Below are 22,973 nucleotides of genomic sequence, written 5' to 3' on the forward strand. Positions count from 1 at the left end.
TATATATATTTTGGCCGTATGTGTGTATATATATATATTTTGGCCGCTGTGTGACACAGAATGTTGGACTGGATGGGCCATTGGCCTGATCTAACATGGCTTCTCTTATGTTCTTATGATCTACTCAGTTCCAACCTGAGTTTAGGTGGTTCCTGAAAGCTTTATTTGTTTTCTCCTCAGTCAGAGGCCTGGACTAGACAGAGCACAGGATGACTCTAACCATCACATTTGAGGACTTGCAAAGCTGCGACAACTGTAAATTCTTCAAAATTTCATAACAGAACAAGGTTTTGACTGTACCTCTCAGGATCTTAATGCTGATTTGATTTCCTTTATACTGTGGCTAAGTAAGGCAGAAATCAAGCAGCACTTTTAAAGTTAACCAAGTTTATTCTGATATCAGCATCATAGCAATGAATTATTATTATTTTCTTTTCTAGGTGTGGGGAGAGTAGAATAGGACCCAATAGGTTTTTGGAAAAGCCACTGTAAAGCAGCAAGTGCAGAGACAAATGCTTCCCTATAGTTTATTAGCACAAACCCTCTACTCAGAACTCTAGAGCTCACTAAAACAGGAAATCCACAGTTAGTCTCTCCTCAGCCAGGAGATTATGTAGACAGGCTTTCTCTCATTTGCATCCTTTGCAAAATGGGGAAGCTTGAGAAACACATATAATACTGACCACCTGATTGTTCTAAGGATTAACAAACCATCAATCAATTTTATTATGATTATTCTGTATCAACCAACAAGGATCACCAATATATATGGTGTAGTTTTGAGCATATGAAGAGTACTATGTACATAGTATTTACATACTTGAGCAAGTTCTTTCTCAGCTAGAATGCATTCATGACATATATAACCCCTCTAAAACTAAGTCCGCCCACCTCCATTCCCAAAGCAATTTTGAAAAAAAGAAGGCCTTCTTTCTGCCCTTTTGGCCTCACATCCTGTTCCCAGCATCCAAAATCAGCATTAGTAATTTCAGTTGGCTATTATATGCTAGCCAATGTGAAGATTTGCTCAGACATCACGATGAAGTTTTCTCTAAAACAAAAATAAACAAAAACAAAGCCCACCCTATACAAACCCCTTTCATGCATGGAACCAAAAAAAAGGAAGGAAAGAACAGGTCTTGTGAACTGCTTTAGAGTTCAGATTGTACTCCTGTGTAACGTTTGCATATATTCCTACTGATTGCAGCCAAAACAAAAGAAATGGGTGGGAGTGGCATAATTCTGAATGATGTGAGGCTTTTCTTTAAGAAAAAACTCTCTTACACAAAGTTCTAGAGATTTTCTATGTAATGGAAGAGGCTTCTATTGAAGGGAAGGGATCTTTTGTGTTACAGTGTATTGGCAAGTAACCAAACCCTTCAATTTTTGAATGGCTTGCCACTGCTGCTTTAAAGCTTTTTGCATTTCCTGTGAGACAATCCTCCCACCATTGACCAAGGAAGACAGGGTGGAGCAGTTCTAAAACCCCATTCTGGGAAGTGCTCACGCATCAGTACTAAATCAAAGCTTGGCTGATTGTCTCAAAAGAACCAACCAGGGAGGGAAAGCTACTAGATCAGGGTTTTCCAAACTTTTCTTTCCCATATTTTTACACTTCTCCTTCATGGCCCACTTAAAATTTGGGGGTGGAGCCGGAAGACAGGAATTATGTCATTTCCTGTGGTATCAAGGACCAAGTGATGTCACTTCTGGGGCACACTGAACCAAAACTCTTCCTTTTCCTGTTATGCCACTTCCAGGGCACTCCCCCAAACCTGCCTCGTCTTCGGAAGTAAATACATTTACAGAAAAATCTCACTGAAACTCATGCTGAGCCAAAATGGGGGTGGAAAGTGGGTAGTCCTCTCTTTTCACCCCCACACCTGCATGCACTTATCTGTTTGTGTATTCTTCTCCAGCTTGCAAGCACTCCTAATGCCCATGTTCAATTGCCTGCACCACCTACACATCCCTTCCTCAACAGCACTGGCCAGTGTATGCAGTTGGGAGTGCTGTTGCCATTGCTATCAGGAATGCCAGCACTGTGTACCACCCACATTGGGTCCTGGCAGTTGCTCTACCTCAAAATATGCTGACACATTTAGTAGGCCCTTCCTTCAGCTGCTACTCCTGGAACCCTGCCTCAAGCTACAATCAAGCTCTCTTGGTTTCAAGAAAATCTTTTGACAGCTATTTTTCATTCTTTTCTTTGGTTGAAACACGGGGAAATTGCTGTGAAAGGTAGCAGAGAATTGTACTGCAATTAATGAATTAATTTCAAGTTATATGAAGTTCATACAAGCTTTTTTGCAGTTATCCCAAAAAGGATATTTATGAGGGGCTTGCAGCTTTTAACTGGCTGTGTTTCCCATGCCTTTAAAATCAACCTGTTGTTCAGATACTTAGCCAGTGAGCTAAGGAGGAGTTTAATTTTGGTGTCAGACAGCTGTTAAAAGTAGGACCAGTAAAATGGTGCCAAGTTCACAGTACCATCACTTCTAGTGCTGTTGAGATATACAGCAGTAATCTCCAATAATCTCTTTCTGCCCCACACCTCTTACTCTCACTCACTCACACAGAAATCTCACAAAAGGCCACCTGGCTACAACTGGAGATGCCAACTTGTCATTGGCAGAGCTCCTATTTCTGCAACAACAGTATGATGAACAGAAAAGTTTCATCCAGCAAAAATGGAAGGAAAGAAAGAAAAAGGGAAAGAAAGGGAAAGAATGAAATGGAAGGAAAGGAAAGGAAAGAAAGACATGGAATGAAAGAACATAAACATAAGAGGAGCCATGTTGGATCAGGCCAGTGGACTATCCAGTCCAAAATTCCCTCATACAATGCCAAAAAAGCGCCAGAATGTCCACCAGTGAGGCTAGGACACTAGAAGCCCTCCCACTGTTGCTCCCCCCGCCCCAGCACCAAGAATATAGGCAGAACATCATTTTCAGGGAAAGAGAGAAAGAGAGAAAGAGAGAAAGAGAGAAAGAAAGAAAGAAAGAAAGAAAGAAAGAAAGAAAGAAAGAAAGAAAGAAAGAAAGAAAGAAAGAAAGAAAGAAAGAAAGAAAGAAAGAAAGAAAGAAAGAAAGAGCCTTCCTCACCATCAGATGACCCCAGCCAGCAAAAATTCTGCCCAGGTGTCATTTGGTAAAAAAGACAGCTACTGGAATGCCCACTCCCTGCCTCTCCCAGCTGAAAAAAACACACAACTTTCTTTGCTGCCCAGGCCTCCAGGGGAAATCTCCCCAAAAGAACACACTGCAAGGCACATGAAAGCTCATACCTTGAAGAACACTTCATGGGTCTAAAAAGTGCCAATGGATGCCAGCTTTTCTCTCAAACACTGGGAGCAGGGGACAAGGAAGGAGAGGCAGCCCAGCTCCCCTCTGCACAACACAGAGATGGGGCGGGGCTAGCTTTGGCTTTTCCTATGGCCTAGTAGTGAGGCTTCCGTGGCCCGGCACTGGGTCACGACCCTGCAAATAGGAAACACTGTACTAGATGAACTTCACTCTGGTCACATGGAAACACAATCAGCTTCCATCTTGCTGGATGGTGAAATGGGCCCAAGATTTTGGGAGGCTCTGTACTGTCCTTTAAAAATACTCAGTAAAGGTAGCAGCCAGCAGAATATGTGGAACTATTAGCCCTGGTTGATAGCCCTGCATTGCATTTTAGTACTCAGCCTTCCATCCTTCCAAGGTTGGTAAAATGAGTACCCAGCTTGCTGGGGGGTAAGTGTAGATGACGGGAAGGCAATGGCAAACTACCCCGTAAAAAGTCTGCCGTGAAAACATTGTGATGCGACGTCACCCCAGAGTCGGAAACAACTGGTGCTTGCACAGGGGACCTTTCCTTTCCTTCCTTCTGCAATACCAACCTCAAAGTAAAACACTTCATCAAACTGTGGATTGTTGGTCTTCTTTTTAACTTTAGTCTTTTTGACTTCTGATCTGCAGGAAAGAAAGCACAGAAAGGGGGGAAAAGCAGAGTTACCCAAAATGTGACAAACTGTTTTGTAACTGTGAGGTAGGGCTGCCAGGTCCTCACCTGTCTGGTGGGGGGATTTGGGGGGCATTCTGAGGTGATGTCATTGCATCAGAGATGTTGCTTTGGTATTTGGGTGAAACCCTATGGGTTTTTCGCCCTCAAAACCATAGAGAGTTTGCCCAAATACCAGAGCGTCGTTGACATAACACTTCTGGGTGACGGCATCAAATCAGGGACACTGCATGGTGACATCCCTGTTTAGGGGAGGGGTTTCCCCCACCAGCCAGCTGGTCCATGGTGGAGAGGAGCCCCCAAAATGGGATCCCTCGCTGGGACCTGGCAACCTTACTGTGAGGCCCACTCTTCAAATGCTAATTATGTAACTGTGAGCCTTCTTTCAGTCTCATCTTGTGCGAGATGAATTTTGGGAAAAGGTCTTCTTGTCTGCTTCCTTTTCCAAACTAGGAAGTGCCTGAACATGAATATCCCAGCGTTGTGAACCAAAAAAGGTACAACAGCCCGACTAAGGGAAATCCTGAATTTAAGGTACTGCAGTGTGGTCATTATTTTCTACGCATTATGAAGAGCACAGGGAAGGCTGTGCATGTGTCCAGGACTAATTCCTGATCTCATTGCACATATAAATGTGTACATCAAGCCTTCACACAGGCTCTTTGCATAATTTCTAGTGATGCAATATCTTTTTATGTAAAGAGAAAAAACCCCACAAACATAAGAAGTAAAGCTACTCCCAGTAAAGACATTTTGATATATCTTAAAACATTTATTAGATATATATGGGCTTAGTCTTATGAGAATATGCCCCTTCCTTCAGACAAGGTCAGTAAGGATTTTAGACTAACTTAAAGTACACTAAAATATTCTTGTCTTACTTAATTCCTTCTCCTTTTTGTACATAATTTTCTGAATTTTGGGGAAAATGTAGGTTTATTTTTTTAAGTTAAAGTGCTAACCTGCACGGTCCTGTTAACGTAACTGTTGCGTAAGGATCACACTGTCCGTTCACTATTGGCAGGCCTTGGCATTCTAGAACTCTGAATAAAGGGGGAAAACATTATTACATAAAGTAACAACAAAAGGTACACTTAGAGACACAGGATGGAGGGATTTAACATCTATATGAAAGAACTGGAAGAGATCATCTGGGAACTGGAGTGAGGTACCATCACTATGTGGGTGACCCATGCTCTACATCACATCCAGTGTAGATTACTATCATGCTTTTTAGTGTGGTTACCTTGAAAACTGGAAACTTGAGTTCATCCAAAATGCAGTAGTCAGGCTATTGTAGGGACTGGATACACCTCTGTTGAAAATTCTGCACTGGCTGCCTGTCTGTTTCCAGGCACAATTCAAAGTGCTAGTTCGTACCTTTAAATCCCTGAATGGCTTGGGGCCAAGGTACTTAAAGGACCTGGAGTAGTATTATATCGCTATACTGTTACCCCAATATATGAATCAGATCCTCTAAATTCTCAGCTTTCAATTTATGAAAAGTAAATCTCTGGCTCATTTTGTTGCAAAGATTTTTTTAAAAGACATATTTCAGCTGGGGAAGAGGCCAGAGACTAACTTTTAAAAAAATGAAAGCTGGAAATTCAGAAAAATTGATACATATTTAGGTATAATGATATACTGATAAAATGTTATTCAAATTCTGGGTTTTTTTTTTAAAGAACCACTTAGGCAACAACCTGTTGCGTGGAAGCCCGTCTGCCACTGTGATACATTACCAGCTCCAACAGCAATAGGCAAATTACACAAGCTTGCCCCTCTCCAGAAACACAGAACTGCTACCAAGAATGGTCCTGAGGTAGGCACTAGCGGCAAAGGTACACCAGTGAAGTGGGGAGGGCTGAGATGTGGTGACAGATTGCAAAATAAATGCAGGGTTGCACAAAAGCAGGTAGAAAGGTGGCTTGCAGAAGGCTTCTGAAGACTGAAGGTCTTGCAAAACCTTGGTTATAGTTCTAGGACTCCTTTTCCAGACAGTTTTTCTTTTTACACGGTACAGCTGCTAATGATGCAATGTGACAGGGGAAATAGCATGGGGAAAGGGGCCTTCTTAAACCTTGCAGCATTTTCCCGCTGGAAGCTGCTCTGCTCACGTCACTTTTGGGAGCAGCCATCCTCAGTGGTAGAGAACCTGCTTTGCCTGCAGAAGGTCCTAGCTTCAGTCCCTGACATCTCCACATAAAAGGACTGGGAAGCCAGTGATATGAAAGACTTTCTCTGGGAGACCCCGGAGAGCCAGTACCAGTCAGAGTAGACAAAACTGACCTTGACAGAACAACTGTCTGACTCAGTATAAGACAGCTACATACATACTATCGTCATCATAAGAGGAAAGATGCTAACATCTTTTCAGATTGCAGCCTCAGCCCTTAGCCCTCAAAGATGAATCACAGAACTACATGTAACATACAGTTCCACCCTAAGTTCTTAAGAAAGTGATGAGCAATTTGTGCTTTTGTAGGTGCTTAGTGCAAAAAACCAAAAAAACAAAACAAAACAAAAACCAGTTGTGGAAAAAGTACACATCACACCCATTTAAAATATTCTTTTTTCTTTGTGGTTGTGGCAAACTACACTTCACCTTTTGTAAATATATAATTCTGAGGTTACAAGAGATTTGCAGTTGAAGTTTATCTAGTATTCAGCACAGACACTTGTGTTTACTGTCTAAGTGTTTACATATCTGCACATCCCAGTTCTGGTAAAGATGAAAAGAGGGGAAGAAGAAGATCAAACAGATGCCTTTTCTACTCGTGGAAGGCACTCCCCCCCCCCCCAAAAAAAATTAAAGAGTTATCCTATTGCTGCAGGTTGGTAAACAGATACCACTGAAAACCAACTGAATAATATAGCACTGATTTAATTAACCACCACAACACTAACATCAACTAAACAGATATCTGTGAAGAAGAAACATGCATATGTTTTTTTTTTTAAAGAGAACAATGGAGAGGAGTTAGGTCCAAACTACACGTTAGGCAGGAAATAAGTGATCAGATCCTCTTTTCCATAGTTTCAAAGGAGAAAGGCTGGGGTTAAACTGTTTTCCCTTGTCGTTTTCTCTTTTTTTACACAAAATGTTTCTTTATTATAGAAAATTGATATATACAACAAAAAAAAAGCAAAATGCAAATTGCAAAATTATTTCAATCATTACAGAGTTTAAATTACTCAGTAGATAATAGTAGCAAATAATACTTTGTTGTTTTCCTGATCAAAATAATCCCAAGTACTATTAACTAAGGTGGTGTTGGGGAGAGAGGCAGGCATTAAACACACACACTGCACAGCTTTGGAGGGGATGGGAAGGATTTCAGTTGAAGAAACGATGCCAACGTCATAGCTCTGATCTAATGTTTCTAATGATCTAATGAAGTAATTGTTTCAAAGACTTTAAAATGCCAGGGAATCCCAACCGCAGATCAATAAGTAGCAGTTCTAAAGAACCCTTAATGAGAAGTTATTCACATAAATTTGGAACTGAATGTGGGCTATTTCAAGCACTCACAGCTATTTCTAAAGTATTCCCCTTACCCTGAGTTAGGGTTGGAAGGTCCAACTCAAGAAATACGTGGGGATGTCGGGGGTGGAGCCCGGAGCAAGACAGTGACAAGCACAGCTGAACTCCAAAAGGAGTTCTGGCCATCACGTTTAAAGGAATCATGCCTTCCCAACATTTGGAAATAATGGAGTCTATGGGCACCTATTTGGGGGTTCCAACCCCCTTGGTCCAATCTTTTTTTATAAATAACTCACTTTTACAAACAAAAACTCGTAACAACAACAAGAACAATAACCAAAATACAAGCCATCCTGCTATGAATACAAGGTGCAATTAAAATTGTGCCTCACACAAATTAGTTTGATTTAGATCATTACAATGGGGTCAAGTAGGGAAAAGGGGAAATATTTCCACAAAAGGTAAATCCTAAACTTTTTTTTTTAATTGGGGAGGATGAAGACTTTTTTTAAAAAATGATGAGATCTCACAAGATTTAGCAACCTCATAAGTCTGGGAAGATTTTTTTTTTTAAAAATAAGGTGCGGCTAAAGGGAAGAGGAAAAAGTAGTGGCAAGAGGGTTGGGGAAGGATCAAGAAAGTGGTAGAAAGAAGGAGAACTGGCAATGGTGGGAGTGGAGAGGTGAATGCTACAGTGGCAGGGAGACAAGACACGGGCCAGGAAAGCAAGAAGAAGCAAGAGTCAGTGGGAAGGATGGGGTTTTCCTTTCCCTAGGACCAGGCCTTTTTTTGTAGCAGGAGCTTCTTTGCATATTAGGCCACACACCCCTATTGTAGCCAATCCTCCTGGAGCTTACAGTAGGCCCTGTAATAAGAGTCCTGTAAGCTCTTGGAGGATTGGGTACATTCGGGGTGTGGACTAGTATGCAAAGGAGTTCCTGCTAAAAAAACCCCACCTCTGCCTAGTACTACCTCATGGGTTTGTTTGAATCTAAGTGTGAAACCCAAAACATTTATTAATACTACTCATGCAACTATTGCCCATTTTATATGTATTACAAAAGAAGCATGATAGCTGAAATGAGCTATTCCTAACAATGTTTTAGTTCATGTCAGATAACACACACACAAACACAAAGGGCATGACTAACTCCATTCAATATGAAACAAAAAACTGAAAGGTCAGAGAGATTAAAGAATCCATTCCACACCTGAAAATAACAAAGAGTCACTTTAAAGACCAATAAATGTATCAGAGTATGAGTTGTTGTAAGGGAGAGGCCACTTTGTCAGATATGGTGGGCCCTAACCACAATACATTTGTTACTGTTTTAAGATACACAAAGAGTGTGTTCAGACGTACCATTAGTGGCGACACAGCTCCATCTTACTGACAGATTAAATACGTTCATCCAGACATCCACATCTGCCAATTGAGCGTCATCCAGGGTCATCCCGGCTTGCTGCGGATCAATGCCGTGCTAATTTGATAGCACAGAAAGTCCGGCCCTTTTTCACAGAAGTGGCATACATTCGGGTTTTTCCTGTTTGGACAGTTCATATGCGATACTGCCTTTTGGAATGTTTAGCGCCTGCCATCCGCCCCTCCCACTTTTTTTTTTAAAAAAGCCCCAGCAGACATGTGCATGGCCAGATCATCTGGGAATGTGAGGTGACGCTTCTGCTCCTCCGATCAAAACAGGATCGGGTGTGTGTGGGGGGATGTTATCCCACTATTCAGAACCGGGGGGGGGGGGCAGGAATCTATTTTTCAATGCTGAGGATTTCCAAATATCATTGTCACTGCCAATTTCCAGGAAAGTAGTTTCTGGCAGCCCCCTGGTTTGAATCGGCAACGTTAATTCCCGGAACTTGCCCCCTACCCCCCACCTCTGAAGCAATGTTTGATTTCCCACCTCCCAGCGGTTGGGCGCATGTTCAATGAAACAAACACACACACACACACACACCCCGCCAGGAATCACCATCTGATAGTGCATGCTTCAAGAAAAGAGCATGATAGCATTGGACATCTGATCTCTCAACAACAGGATGAGTCACATTCTTGGATGTTCGTCTGATCGGCCCCACATCAAATCAATATTCAGCTCAAATTTGGGCGCTACATGCCTGCTTTTTAATATGACGTGTGACTGCACCCAAAGACTGTTTTTTGTTCTGGCTGCATCAGACTAACAGGGCTATCCCTCAGGCACTCCACATCCCATTTCCCCTCCAAAGTCATTGATAGAAGAGCACTTCCTCATAAGAACCTGGAAATGCAGAATGTGAGGGTGCAATTATGTCAATGCACTTGTTGGAGTGGCACTTCGATGTAATCCCTATGATTCCTTCCTGTTCACGCAAAGAGGCAGATAAAAGCCTGGTTGGTGCTCATGTTACTTAGATAGCATGGGAGCTGCAGCTGTGCCATTCGTTCTCAGTAGGCTTCTCAGTTGCTCAGGCCCAGTGGGGAATTCTTCATCCCCAATCTCCTGTCCTTGAGAAACTGAACAGCAGGAGGGGAAAAAATGGTAACTCTCTAGGAATTCCCCCTATTCTCTACAGTCTTTAGCATAGGGATAGGGAAAATTCCTAGACAGTTATGCAATAAAGATATATCATCTCCACACTTCACCTTCTTGAGGCACCTAAATCTCCCAGCATTTGCATAGGCAGTATTGTGAACTCTGCTCCTCAGACTGTCACTGCAATGTGAGGAGCCCTGACCCACACAGAAAGACTCATGCTGTGGCTCTTCCTTACAGTAGTTTCAGCCCCTGAACTGAGAAAAACAAACCTACTATCTCAGCACCAGAGAGTGAACAGAAAGTATCTTGGATTATTTGGGGGTTATGGGAAGGGAAACTGTAATTGTATACATACTGAGGAGTCAAGTAAAAGTTCCACCACAAAATAATTTGTATTTATATTAGCTATTTTCTTCAATACTAGGCTAAAAGGGGTTTTAAAAAATCCCAAAAACTCTCTTACAAAAAAAGGGACCAGGCTTTAATCTGTAACCTCTATCTGAAGTACTCCAACTGTCATAAATGAAAAATGTTATTTGAAAAAGTTGCCTCTCTCTAACAGGCTTCAGTGCCAGTCATAAGACAGCTATAAAAGGAGTTACACTTATTTAATTTACAGATTTATGATTAATCAATGGTATTGCATCATTTTGTATTCACAGGGTGGTTTTACTGTTACCCAAAAGGGGATGAGATTTAGAAGTGGAATTTAAACACAAAGTTCCACTGCTTTCATAAGAACACTTGCTTTGAGAAAAGTCACCCTACTCTTTTCAGAGCAATTCGTAACAGGGAGGCAGGAAACAGCTGCAAAGGATAAAAGGGAGCAAGACATGATTTCTACAGTAATTAATACTCCAGTCCTGGTAGAATAAGGAAGCCTTTGCTCTCATTCAAAATGGCTTCAGTGTAAAGCTTAGGTGGCCCTCCTTTGGGGGAGGTTATTATAGGAGCTTACATGTTAACTACTCAAGATAACATAGCAGAAAGACAAGAGGAAGGTTTAAATATTTGCCTATGACATAGAGCCCACTGGGTGTTTTCTTCCCTTTAGGATTCTCTCCACAGTGAACCTTGGGCTTACACAATTAATTTAGACCTCCTTTTCATCTCTATTCACTCCAAGCAATAGTAAATGAACAAACGTTAGGAGAGAGCTTGCAGGTAAAAAACCCCACAAGGACCAGCAACTCAGAAACTGTTTATTACTTAATTTATATACCATGTGCCACTCTGCATCAGAATGGCAGTAAAGGGAAGAAGGGAGAAGATAGGCTACACATGAGCAAAGTCTGTTTGCAGTCTCTTTCTCTTGCTCAGAGGAAATTTAGGGAAGGGGGAATGAGCATGTTCCCTAAAGACGCAGAAATGAAACCTAAATAGGGTTGCCCGGTCCAATTCAAGAAATATCTGGGGACATTGGGGGTGGAGCCAGGAGCAAGGTTGTGACAAGTGCAACTGAACTCCAAAGGGAATTCTGGCCATCACATTGAAAGGGACCGCACAACTCTTAAATCTTCCCTCCATTGGAAATAATAGGTTTAGTTTTATTTGATTTATATTCCACCCTCCCCACCAAAGCAGGCACAGGGTGGCTCACATTTCATAATAAAACAACAATAAAAACATTTAAATTAGAACATTAAATTAAAACAATTTGGTGCTAATAATGAAGGATATGAGCACTTTCTTTTGGGGTTCATAGAACTGGACCCCCTAGTCCAATCTTTTTGAAACTTGGGAAATGTTCTGAGGAGAGGCACCAGATGCTATGCTGAAAAGTTGCTGCCTCTATCTCAAAAAACATCCCCCTAGAGCCCCAGATACCCAGAGATCAATTTTCCATTATACCTATGGAAACCTGTCTCCATAGGGAATATTGGAGTCACCAGCAGACATTCCCCCCCACACTTTCTGATGACCCTGAAGTGGGGGGGAGGGCCTCCAAACCAGGGGATCCCCTGTCCTCAACTGGAGATTGGCAACTCTAAACCTGAAAAAAACTATGAGCTGTATTACAGGGGGGCAGGGATGCAATTATGTCAATATTAACATATTTGACAACTGAAAATACTCTTTCAAGAAGAATTTTCTCCTGTTGTATACAGATTACTTTCTATAGTTCTGCTTCGGCTACTTAGAGTTGCCAGCCTCCACGTGGGGCCTGAAGATCTCCTGCTTTTACAACCGATCTCCAGTTTGCAGAGATCAGCTCCCCTGGTGAAAATAGCTGCTTGAAAGGGTGGACTCTATGGCATTGTACCATGCTGAGGCCCCTCCCCTTCCCCAACCCCACTCTCTCCCAGCTCCACCCTCAAAGTCTCCAGATATTTTCCTACACAGACCTGGCAACCCTACCACCGGTCCCCATGTCACTGCCCCAGACTAACAGGCAGTAATGTTTGAAGCCCACTATTAGGTTCGAAAACACAAAATAAACAGGTCCTCAAAAGTGGGTCTGTGGGTCAAACAAAATAGGTTGCTCGTGGAACAGTGGATCAGCTCTTCCCAGCATTTTTTAAAAAGTGTATTGCAGCTGTCTGAGGAAAGGGAAATCCCTACAATGCCACCATCTGTAGAGTTATAAGTTTTTTTGAGGGGAGCCCCCTCACCAGCACACGTTCTTTGCCCTGAAATAAAAGGAGGATGGCAGATAGGTTCCAATTTACTTTAAAAACACAGAAGAGATTCAGTCACAGATCTCCCAATGTATCATCTGCTGTGACCCGCAGGGTCCTTGGGAGGTGCTTACTGTTGTTTCTAACAATTTCTACAGTTACTTCTATGTCCTTCCCCAACAAGAAGCTGTTGAACCCCCGCCCCCGCAAGAAGAAATACAAAAATCCACTTCTGGGTGCCCCTCCCTATATAAAGCAGTCCTGAGAAAGTGAAAAACTATCTGGGATATTTAACAGAGGAAGCGGAGGGGGGGGGGGTTGAGAAAATCCCCTCAATCATAACATTCCCCTAGGAAAAAGAGCCAATTCATTAGTAGCTTAACTGTTTTATGAGCAAATTATGTACAGTATTAAAGTTTTTTAAAATCGTTCAGAAATTCTTTTCATTTTCATTTGTAACTACAAAAAGTCAGCTTACATTTTCTTCATTGAAGATGTGTCAAGAATTTTAATGCATGCACAAAGAAAGAGGTGCTTAGAAGATTTATTTGGTGGAGAGAGAGAGAGAAAGAATGGGGTTGGTCCCAGCCAGATTTTCCATTGATAAGAAAGGAAAGATGGGTCCTGTTCGATCATCCAAGGACTATGCTGAGAGTCATCATGAGCTCAGCATGGACAAAAGCCAAGTGACACAACAGGAGGTAAGTGGTAAGGAGGGGAGTTGGGAGAGATGGAGTAGAAAAGCTGGCTGGCTCCACTCCAGTGCTGCTAATTTAAAGCAATGGTCTGTTACCATCATGACCCATTTCCCTAGGGAAGCACTATCTGGGAATAGCTGGAAAAAAAGATGACATGTCCTTGTGTTTTGAGTGAATAATAATCCAAGGAGAGGGAGTTGGGAAAAGTGGTGAAAGTGTCAGAAGTGAACACTTGTAAATGTGTAAAAAATAGCAAAAAATTAAGACTACTGAGAGAAAGTAGTCTTACATCTGAGATTGGATAGTTAAGCAGAATCCTGTATATTAACATGTTTTTTTTTTTTTTTAAAAGAAAATTAATCGCATAACACTAAATAACAGGTGAAGAAATTTGGTTAGATGAAGGGTGCTTGGGGTTTTACGCAGAATAACTAAATGAGCAGCAAATGCAAAGCAGGAGAACACAAACTACAGGACATCAGGATAGACTGCTACATAATTACTTATCAAAAGGAGGAAACATCCTTAATTCACCTCAATTTTTATTTTGGAAATAAGCACTGACTGTTTCCTGATTCCGCTTTGGATGGAACTTTGAAGTTGAGTTTCAAAGACTAAGCACAGAGCAATAAAGAATAGGTGACTGAGAACACAGGTCTGGATTGTAAAATAAAGAAGTGATCAGGAAGGGAAATTTTAGGAAAAACTGGTACACAGAGGGAGGAGTCAGCATCCTGTTCCACAACAGGTTGCCAGCTTCAGCCTGGGAAATTACTGGAGGTTTGGGACCAGGAACGCACAGGAATGCAGTCCCAGCTGGCTTGGCATCAGGGGGTGTGGCTTAATAAACAAATAAGTCCCTCCTGTGCTTTTTTGTAGAAAAAAAGCCCTGTGTGAAACAATGGTGATGTCAGGGGTGTGGCCTAATCTGCAAATGAGTTCCTGCTGGTTTTTTTCTTCATAAAAAGTCCTGTGTCTAGCAATGGTAGAGTTTGCAGAGACAGCTCAGAAGAGATGTAACTTCAGAGAGACTGTCCTCCAAAGCTCCAGGGAATCTGATCTCAATAGTCTGGATATCAGTTGCAATTCTGGAACAACTTCAGGCCCTACCTGGAGGTTACCAATAAGTTCAGGGAAATCCTCAGAACGATGAACAATTGTTTGGGGTGAAGTGACAGTGTATTTCAGTAATACTAAAGTTCTATCCTAAACAGACTTATACCCTTCCAGATCCATTGAAGTCAGGGGAGAAGGCTTATAAGGGTGTGCCTCTATTTAAGTCTATTGATTCAGAACAATGAAATGGTAAACATTAATTCAAAATAACACAGCAACAGCTATATTGATTACCACATATTTCTAAGATCACTGGCTATGTATTATAAATTCTGAAATTCTAAAATGCATTCCAACTGAATAATTTGTCAGCATGGATGAAAGTGGATAATGCTCAACCTTGCTATGCTAGTTCGCATGCAGAGTATGTAACATTTGTCTCTTTGTCCAAATGATCCCTTTTTTTAGCCACTGTGGGTTATAAAATGTTATCAATTGGCCTAGCAGGCAATTAAAAATGACACAGGCGTTTATTGGTACTGACAAAAGCAAAAGAGGTCATAGACTTTTCCTCAGAAGTGCCAGCAAAGTATTGTCACACTGTTCCACGGGTCTTCACACTTCCTGAAGATTTTAATACAATAAAGTAATTAAGGAGAGAATTTAAAAATGACTCACCCTAGAACTGCAGACTGTAATTGATAAGAAACAGCACACGACACTTTCAGAAGAGCACAACATGGCAGATTTGACAACACACTGGAAATGTCAGCCAAATGACAGGTCTATGGTAGATTGAACGCTTTGTATGAAGAAGGACTCTGGTTTAATCCCTGGTGCCTTAAGTAAAAGAATCATAGGTAGCAAGGTTGACAAGACAGTTGCTCACCTTGCTGAGTTTCTGTCTGTCATGCTAGACAAACTGGATTGGACAGATAAAATTGGCCAACACTATAAATCACCTTTATTTTGGTGTAGTGGTTAAGTGTGTGGACTCTTATTTGGGAGAACCAGGTTTGATTCCCCACTCCTCCACTTGCACCTGCTGGAATGGCCTTGGGTCAGCCATAGCTTTCATAGGAGTTGTCCTTGAAAGGGCAACTGCGGTAAGAGCTCTCTTAGCCGCACCTACCTCGAAGGGTGTCTGTTGGTGGGGGGGAGGTAAAGGAGATTGTGATTGCCCTGAGACTCTGAGATTCAGAGTATAGGGCGGGATATAAATCCAATATCTTCTTCTTCTTCTTTATGTGTGCATAAAAAGAAAAATCTACTTTCTGGGTTTTTGATAGAACCACACAGTTTCAAAAACATATGACATTCTGGTTTTCACAAGTTCCTGATGGAAGAACTCTGTGTGATAACAATTCACACATTACATTTGTCTAACATAATACATTTGTATGAGTTTATGAATAAATGCATGTAAAATATTGATGTGTCATTTTTCAACTGAATGTATGGATTTGGACTTCCTCTAATGATGCCAGCTTCCAGATGGGACTAAGGGATCCCTCAAAATTACAGCTCTTCTCCAGTCTACAGAGATCAGTTCTTCTGGAGAAAACAGATGCTTTGAAGGGTGGACTCTATGCCCCTGTACCCCACTGGGGTGCCTCTCCTCTCCTTGCTCCATCCCTACAGCTCCAAAAGTTTCCCAACCTGAACCTGGCAACCCTACCCCCCACCTCCATCAATTGCCAGAGGAGACCCGTGACCCTATCCTCCACTGAAAAACAGTTTTGTCTGAGATTACTTCAAGTGGTAGGCAAGCTTCCTTTAAGACTTGAAATGGTGATTCACAACTTATCATTTATTGCTTGATGTTGCCATCATCAGACAATGCCTATGCACACCTGAACTCATCTTAAGTGGTAGATAAACATTACTTCTCATGAATATAAATGCATTTTTACTTCTATATCAAATTCAGGCGGGTGGAACTTTTCTTTAGCTAAATGTGCTCTTATTCTTCTGTATATTTAAAAAATATAAAAGTTAAAAGGACAAATGTTTACTCTAAATCCTAGCTCTTCCACACCTTTTTAGTGGGTGAAGGATTCCTAAAAGATGCTGTTCTAGGAAAGCAATTCTGGAAAGTGTTCCATGCAGTCTTTTAGAATGGAATTCACTACTGAGGTACTCTGCATTATACACAAGAAATTACTTTTTGAAAGCAGTATGCACGTTGGAACTGTGCTATTCCAGTCCCACCTGCCCTAATTAATACCTTACATCACTAGTTGCCTGAATGTTAGATATTTTGCAAGATTCTTTGCAAAATTCTTGTTTATTTAAACCCTCTTTGAGTTACAGGAGTTAGGCTCTTGATGGCTAATTTGCTATTGTGATATTCCATATTGCTCATGATATGGAATAAATTATGCATGCCTTTTTTTGCAAGCCAAAACAACAGGGCATTTGAGCAGGGCTACTCTAGTTTACTTTAGGCAGCATCACAAAGTCACTGTCATAAAAGCTTGGGTTTTTTTTTCAAAGAAATGCAACATTTCATTAAGGTGAAAGACTACAAGAAATCTGCATGATTTTAAGTGCTGAAACTTTACATTCTAAACATTACTTTGAAAACTATAGCTTGGATCCTGCCACTCCACTCAGCAACATCTGAGTCCTTCCTCCACCCGAAGGAGTTTTCCTCCAACAAGTAGCTCTTCCTCTGGCAAAAGAGCCACTTAAGTTGGAGAAAGACCTTAAATGTGCAGAGTGGAGCAGAAGGATGCAAGCACTGGTATCCAACATCCTTATACATACTTGAAGACTTCTGTGGAGTATTTTTTTTAAAGGTGAACAGTAGATGAATGGGGAGAACAAGGGATGGGATTCATAGTGTAAATAGCATAGGCTGCTCAGGTTTCGTCCTGGAACTCCCTACTTCTGTTTCTGAAAATGGGGGAAGGAGAAAAAAAATCAGAGGAACTAGTATATTATGGCAATAGTGTTACGATGTTATAATGATGTAGCAATATAACAAATAACATTATTTTCAAGAAGCCTGAAAATAACCATCCAATGGCACAGTGATGAAAATGGCAGCTGATAAAATACCCAGAGAAAAACAGGCTCAGGAAAAAGAATGAGAAAAGGACAGCTGAAGCATGATTAGACCACAGTGATGTATGGACGCTTAAAAAAACCCAAAACCAAAAAACCAAATGGCAGCTGAGTAGCTGAAGCAGAAGAAAATGTTTATACAGAAGCAGTCATTATTAACTTTATGGCCAATTTGTGGCCTCTCTTATAAGCACAGTCTTTAAATACTTTAAATCTCATATGCATTCAAGCTGGGGGAATGTATGACTTACTACCAGGGTTTTTATTTTTTTTATTTTTTATTTTAGCAGGAATGCACAGCAACGCAGTTCCGGCTGGCTTGGCAGCAGGTGTGGCCTAATATGCAAATGAGCTCCTGCTGGGCTTTTTCCACAAAAAAGTCCTGTGCTAAATAATGGTGATGTCAGGATGTGTGGCCTAATATGCCAATGAGTTCCTGCTGGGCGTTTTCTGCAAAAAAAGCCCTGCTTACTACTACCACATTTGTTCAAGCTTAAAGAAATCTCCAGGCTCTTTCAGAATTCTCCAGACTTGTCAGCGCTGGGGGTGGGGGTAACTGCAGTAAACTACACTTAAAAAAAAAATGAAGATGGCCTGGAATAGAATCTTTGGCAGGGGTGTCAGCTGTACAGTGGAGCTAGAGATGAGACAGAAGCAGAGGTGAGAAGCCTTGAGGGGCAGAAGGAATATAAATCAGCCTACATAACACAGTGAAGATTTCGAGTGAGGAAGTGGTAGATAGCTTGAGAGAGACTAAACAGTAGCATTCATATGGACTATGCATGTTTGCCTACAGAATGGGTATTGAAGAAAAACACACAGATTTGTGAGTAAGCGCCATAGCTTCTCATTATTCCTTTCTGCTTGTTTTTATTTAGGAAACTTTTTTTTTCTTTGAAGGAAAGCAAAATCTGTGTGTGTAAAAATGAAATTCAAAATTTACTCTGAAATTTTAATTTAGCTCTGCACGGGATTACACTGGGATACTGATTTCTCAATGGCATTGCTTTGCCCCCATATTTCTGTTTTCCCCCAGCGCAAATGATCAATTTCCCACCAGTTGCTCTGTGGGTGCATTTTGATGTGGGACTCCCTCCAGTTCCCTATGCAGTATCTTAATTCTTAAGAGACAGCATCACAAAACTGCAAGGGGAACTGGAGGGAGCCCCGCATCAAAATGCATCCGTGGAGCAACTGGTGAGAAATTGATTGATTGCAACATGGAAAACAGAATCCTGGGAGCAGAGCAATGCTAGTGAAAAAACGGTCGTAGTCTATAAGCACAGGGCTCTGAAGTCAGCAAGGCTTCTGCATCCATTTCAGTGACAGGCACAGATCCATGTCCCATTCCCACTGTGCAGACACAGCTGTCCAAATAAGAAGTGCCTTTGGTCTCAATAAAACAACAGGGTCAACTGTGCTTAAATTTCCTTATTCCAGATTTTAACAGCTTCATCACAGGGGTGTGTGAGCAAAACTAAACAAAACAAAAAAAACCTGGTTGCATCTCACCTTAGATAAAAAGATGAAGTAATACCAAGCCAAAGGCAAATGAGTTAAATGGGAACATAAAGACAGTTTTATGTAACAATATATGAACAGTACAGGAGGAGATGGTTCTTCAGGTACCCTGGCCCCAAGCTATTTAGGGCCTTAAAGGTAAGAATCAGCACTTTGAACTGAGCCCAGAAACAGATGGGTAGCCAGTGAGTAAAAACTGAGTAGAAACCACTAAATAAAAAGTGTCTGTACAAACCTTTAATCACAGCTTGTATACAGATATGGAATTAAAAGATAACAGGAAAGGTGGGGAATTTAAGGTCTCTGAAAATCCTAACTACAGACCAAGTAGAACAAACGTTGAGTCCAGTTGCACCTTTAAGACCAACAAGGTTTAGTTCTGGGTATAAACTTTCATGTGCATGCACAAAACAATCAGTTAATTGGACATCCTTACTTGAGTACATTAGATATCGATGCATCTTATAACCAACGTATTTGCTGTTATTATGAACATGAATATCAGGATCTGCTATAGCACATGGAAATAATTGGAAATTTTCTGATGCAAGACAGCATACCATACTAGAATGCACAGATTGTAAGATTAGCATTGATCTTTAAGACAGAAACACAGGGAACGATCTGTGCTTGCCATGGAAAGTTTTCAAACACTTTGCCAGTCCTTACATTCAAATCCACCCATGACTGCTTGAGTACAAAATGAGATGCAAGGATATTTCAAAAGACTCTTCCTTCAACTATTTATTATTTGCAATACGAGGAAGTTCTATTCAACACACCATAGAATTAATCTTTCTGCATCATGATGGCCACTGGCTTACCCAGCTTTTTAAGAGACAAAGTCATGGACTCATGCACATTTGCTGGTTGTGATAACTAAGTAAACCCCCCAAGTCCTGGGGCAGTATTTCTTTGAATACCAGATGATAGGACAGATGACAGTAAAGGCTGTTTATTTCATGCCCTAATTGTAAATTTCCAAGAAACAAATAGCCATGTTTATATGGTCAATGGCTTGGCTCTAGTGATGTGTGAATGAAAATGTAAACAGTCCTACTGTAGTTCTGCTTGTGCAAGACCTTACACAACATCTATCACTTTCCTTCCTATATCTCATAGCACTCAAAAAAGGCTTGCACAGTGGAAGAATGGATTGGAATACACTATGCTTAACTTAGCACAAGGGAGCAGCATGGGAGTTTTACACTTCTGTTTGCACAGTATGACTTCTACCTGGTATGGTTTATTCATAGATGGAAGATTTCACTTGATGATGCAATAAGCAAGTGATGAAGATGCATGTATGAGCTAGCCCTATGGCATATTGAAAGTCTGTGCCGCTCCATAATGGAACCACTACAAAATTTCCTGTAAACCGGATGGGGGGAAATCCAAACTCATCTGGCTTCTCAATTATTGTGTCATGCCAAGTGGACAGAGGTATAAAAGACAAGAAAGTAAAATGAAGGAGCACAGGATGAAATTAGGAGTGAATCCTGATTAGCCAGTCTGGTGCAGTGGTTAAGTGTGCAGACTCTTATCTGGGAGAACCGGGTTTGATTCCCCCACTCCTCCACTTGCACCTGCTGGAATGGCCTTGGGTTAGCCACAGCTATCACAGGAGTTGTCCTTGAAAGGGCAGCTGCTGTGAGAGCCCTCTCAGCCCCACCCACCTCACAGGGTGTCTGTTGTGGGGGGAGAAGACAGCAGATTGTAGGCTGCTCTGAGTCTCTGATTCAAGGAGAAGGGCGGGGTATAAATCTGCAATTCTTCTTCTTCTTCATTAACCATGGCTAACATGCCTGCTGGTGTCATGACAAATCATGATTAAGGGTGGATGGAGAGACCATATAAGAAAGGATTGACAAGAGAGAAAGAACATGATTCCTTGACCCATTCCTGTTCCCTAAACAATTGTTAAGGGACAGAAAATATGCACCAGCCCAGAAGGTTTGATCATAAGCAAATGACAAGAGTCCAGGTGATCTAGGACTTTTTTCTACGTTTGGTTGTTCTCTCTACAAGCAAGGAGAGCAGAAATCCACCCTTTTTGAAATAGTACACTCTAAAATGAGATAAATATTTATACAGTTCTTTAAAAATTCTCAAAATATCTCAGGCAATGCATGTCACATTCAAATTAAAATTAAGTTGGCACAGTCACCTCAATATTAAACAACTATCCCCCACAGAGGAGGCCTTTGTGGGTGAAAAGAGAACACAAGGGAAGTTTTTTATTATATACACAAAAGCCCCATGACTGATCTAAAATTAAGCCTCATGCTGCTGGGCTCCTGATCTTATTCCATCCTCTCCCATTGTACTTCCTTTCAAGCTTATCTTCCCTGGGCGTCTGTTATCTGTACTAGACTTTCACTCCCACTCTAAGTAGTGAAGAAGCTATTGAACAACTTCATGGGCCATTCAGAGCAGGAAAGGAGCACTTAGATCAGATGAAGATCAAATAAAAGACCGGAAAGGCCCTCAGCAGGAAAAGGAAATGGCACTGGATTCTCATAGCTGGCTTTGTTCTTAACAGATACTAAGTTTCATAAACTAAAAAAAAAAAAAAATTGGTTGTGGGATGTGTTCAGAGTCTGGGAAAAGTCAAACCTGTTAGGAATTTGGAATCCAACCTTTTCTGCTGAATCAGATTCACGGAATATTCCAAATGGAGCCTGAAATGTATTTTTGATGCAAAGGGTACTGGCACAGATTGAACTGATGTCACAATACAAGTTCCTCTGTGATGAATGGAAGCTGCACAACAGAACCACTGTGTTCTTGCATGTTTCCTGCTCTTTTCAGTGCAGGCACATATAAAAGGTTCCCAGTGAACAGCACCCAATGCTGCAAATTCAAGGCTGCATAAGATATGGATCTGAACAAAACCTTCAACGCATTTGATCAGTTATCCATTATAAAGAAAAAGTTGCACTAGGGAAGATGGTCACGTTGCTTCTGCCTACGATTCGCATAAACAAAAAGGATAACCTGTAAACCTGGACATTCCTTACTGCTTTTATCTTTTGCAGAATTTCATACATAATTCAAGTCTCTTCCCACAAAAAGCTAGTGAATCAACTGGCTTTGCTGAGAATTTGAAACTCCAGCCTGCAGAGGGTCTTGCCCTGAATATCTAACAGAAGACATACATACCTTTTTTAGTGTTATGATCCTGCCACACAGCTTGTTGGAGATATTTCTCCAAACTGGTTACAGCATACTTGAGAAATTAAATCCACACCATACCTCTCCCTAAAAAACTATTCTCAACATTACCATTGCAGTAGTTTTCCATAAGAAGGAGTATAATCATAGGATTCTCTTGCGTGGCCAGGATTTTCTGATCTTATGCAAGTGGTACAGTAAGTCTAACCACAGAGTTACTGTCAATTATGCTAATTATGTTAATTATGATTATTTGTACTTCTAAATAATCTCATAAGATTAAAAGATTAAAAGAAAACCTTAGAAATTCTAATAAAACAGCGAAAATAATGCACCAACTACCCACATTCTAGTCCATGGTGGTGTTTTAACATACATACATTTAACTCTCTTTACACTATAACTTACAGCATGAAAATAAGAAACAAACTTATAGCAGGAGAAAAATCAGAAGTGATGAGAAAGGAAATGTTATTCTATTATAATTATAATAGAAAATTGAATAGTTTTGACCAGAAAACTACAAACTTATGATTCTTTGGTTGCCTCTAATGTAACAAACCACTCCAATACACACTTGGAAAAATAAAAATAAAAATTATAGCCACCCCAGTTTTTACTAGCTTATCTACTAAACTATACTTACACAATGCACATGGGTGGCCTTGAAGGAGGGAAAGTACAACCGTCACCTCTTCTGCACCTATGCAAGCTGCCCAGTCTAGTCTTTTGGAGATAGTTCGTGGCCATGGCTTGGATCCAGTGATGCACAAGCAGAATAAATTGACTTAGTACAGTTCCCACTTGTGCAAGATAT

At 41.0% G+C, this 22,973-nt stretch overlaps 1 protein-coding gene across 2 annotated transcripts in view; it reads right to left on the minus strand.

The window, feature by feature from the left end:
- The window catches only part of RASA3 (RAS p21 protein activator 3), a 212,352-nt gene that overhangs the window by 51,915 nt on the left and 137,464 nt on the right, over positions 1 to 22,973 (minus strand). For both annotated transcript variants that reach the window (XM_060233749.1, XM_060233750.1), the window contains exons 6-7: positions 4,968 to 5,048; positions 3,884 to 3,956 (exon numbers count right to left, since the gene is read on the minus strand). In XM_060233749.1, coding sequence (XP_060089732.1) covers positions 3,884 to 3,956; positions 4,968 to 5,048 — 154 coding nt within the window. The remainder of the gene's footprint in view (positions 1 to 3,883; positions 3,957 to 4,967; positions 5,049 to 22,973) is intronic.

This window comes from Heteronotia binoei, chromosome 3, assembly GCF_032191835.1.
Source record: "Heteronotia binoei isolate CCM8104 ecotype False Entrance Well chromosome 3, APGP_CSIRO_Hbin_v1, whole genome shotgun sequence".
NCBI lineage: Eukaryota > Metazoa > Chordata > Lepidosauria > Squamata > Gekkonidae > Heteronotia > Heteronotia binoei.